This window comes from Pinus tabuliformis, chromosome 1_1 (genome assembly GCF_031772625.1).
Source record: "Pinus tabuliformis cultivar Carrire ecotype Pingquan chromosome 1_1, CPIR1, whole genome shotgun sequence".
Classification (NCBI taxonomy): domain Eukaryota; kingdom Viridiplantae; phylum Streptophyta; class Pinopsida; order Pinales; family Pinaceae; genus Pinus; species Pinus tabuliformis.
The window spans coordinates 181270410-181272839 of record NC_142297.1 but is presented as its reverse complement, the minus strand read 5'-3'; the positions used below and the strand labels follow the sequence as shown (position 1 = coordinate 181272839).

Below are 2430 nucleotides of genomic sequence, written 5' to 3'. Positions count from 1 at the left end.
TTGAAGGCATTGACTACACTGAAACCTTCTCCCCTGTTGCGAAAATGAAATCTATCCGCCTTGTTCTTTCCCTTGCTGCCTCTTTAAAATGGGAAGTCCATCAGATGGATGTTAAATCTGCCTTCTTGCATGGGGACTTGCATGAAGAAATCTATATGGAACAACCCATTGGCTTCATCCAAATAGACTCCAGCCTTGTATGTCGACTTAAGAAATCTCCTTATGGTCTCAAGCAAGCTCCTCGGGCTTGGTATGCCAAAATGGATAGCTTTCTTTTAGAATCTGGCTTTTCTAGGTGTTATTCTGACAATACTGTCTACACCAAGAAAGTGGGCAACTCTCTTATCATCCTTGTTCTTTATGTTGATGATCTTATTCTTACTGGTAGTGATCCCAACCTTATAAACCATGTGAAGTCTAGCCTTAAAAAGAAATTTGAAATGACAGACTTAGGACACTTACACTATTTTCTTGGTCTTCAAGTCTTGCAATCCAAGGAGGGTATTTCCCTTTCCCAGTCCAAGTATGCTTGTGATATTCTTCGTCATTTTCACATGGAAGATTGTAAGCCAGCCCCTTGATGCAGGAGCATCTAGACCTAGCCAGCAATGTGATGGAATGGTCACATGTTGTGGCTAATACAAGTTGAAGGAAGATTTGGTTGTTAATATTGTATTAATTTCAATTAAATGTATTTAGTTAAGAGTGGCTTAATTTTGAGCAGAAATTAGAAATAAATGGCAAAGGATCCTCCCTGCGTGGAGATCAAGCCAAGTAGTCTAGTTGTTTAGATTAGGATAGGATGTGAATTCTAAAAGTAGAATTTATTCCTCCAAATGTGGAGGAGATGGTTAACTTAGATATGTGCAATCTCCATCGTTTTAAAAAGAGTAGAGCGACAGTGTTAATGGGAGTGAGGAGTTTTTGAGCGAAAGCTCAGATTTGAGTGTGAATATAGCTGTGGATTAAAATTCATAATTCTGGAATAATTTAGAAAATAAATGAAGTTCTGTTTTATTTGGGTATTAGGAGCGTAATGGTATTCTGCCCAAATCAAATGAAAATTGATGATATTGTGTGATAATGTCTGCGCAATTGATTTAAGAACTCGATCTATGTTTGTTTTGGAAATTGTATGCATTGTTATATACGAGCCTGTGTTATTCGATAATTGGCTTCTTTGGAAATTGGTTGGAATGATAGTTTTCCATGTGTTATGTTGTTAATACAAACGTGGCATAGATTAAAGCTTTACATATTCATGAATGACTGGAATTTGTACAGCAAATGCTTCTGGTTTGCCGCTCTTAGATCCATATCTCGGCAATAGGACTTCAACTTTCAAATGCGGAGTCAACTTCGCAGTGGGCAGAGCCACAGCTTTAGACCTTGATTTCTTTTCATCTAAGAATATTGCGCTTGTTGGGACTCCATTTTCTCTGGACACGCAGATCCAGTGGTTTTTATCTCAAAGACCGAAATTATGTGCAACCTACAGAGGAAAAGACTGTAACGAGCATTTTGCAAATGCATTGTTTCTGATGGGGAAGATCGACATTAACGACTATACTTATGCATTCTTTCAGCAACGGTCGATGAAAGAAGTCCAGACCTTTGTCCCTTTAGTCGTGGATAAGATCATAAACGCGTTGCAGATTAAAGCTGCGAGCTGTAAAGGTTTTTAGTACGGAAACTCGGCGCAAAGATACTTGGTGAATTCTTGAGTGGATTTAAAAACACATCTAATGTTTTGTATTGCAAATTGGATACGATAACACCGTTAGATCGGATCGAAGAGGATATTTCAATTATCACATTCAGTTAACAAAGGGTGTGGACGCAAGGTTTATAAAATTGTTTTGAATTGGAGTCGGATCTGTTTGTAATCATCACCTCGGCGCTGGAGTCGCAATTGACACTTGTAGTGGGCTGCCAACCGCAATTTATGAACGCCGAATTAATATATCAGTGGATGAATAGAGCTTGGAGCGCGTGGAACAGTAGTTGATATTATAGCAGTGTATGTCAGGGTTGGAATGTTTTAATTCAGCGGAAGGTTAGTCATCGAATCGGATCTGGAGATTCAAATGCGTTGGCAACTTTAGGAACGATGAAATCTGCGTTTCTTTGAAGGGCAGAAGCAAGTGTCACAGCTTGAGATTGCTGGACATAAGCTTTGCAAAAAGGACTCTGTCTATTTGACACAATTCATATAATTGTTCAAATCGGTATCTGAATGTCGATTTATAATCTGAAGGTTGAGGAAGATTGGTTTTGAAGGTCTATTTTTGTACAGGAAAATCTTGGGGAAATTTAGACTCTACCGAAGAGTCCTAAGTTGAATTGTGAACGGAATTTGATTGAGAATTGAATCCATCAGAAACTGGTTGAGCGCTATCAGAACAAGGTGAGTATTGTGGTGCGAATGCA

The 2430-nt window shown here is 38.7% G+C and overlaps 1 protein-coding gene across 1 annotated transcript; it reads left to right on the top strand.

The window, feature by feature from the left end:
* The first annotated feature begins 1265 nt into the window (after positions 1-1265).
* Positions 1266-1685, top strand: LOC149212140 (acetylajmalan esterase 1-like). Its single transcript, XM_089388572.1, has one exon. It carries the CDS (start codon positions 1266-1268, stop codon positions 1683-1685), a length of 420 nt encoding a protein of 139 aa, XP_089244698.1.
* The last annotated feature ends 745 nt before the right edge of the window (positions 1686-2430 follow it).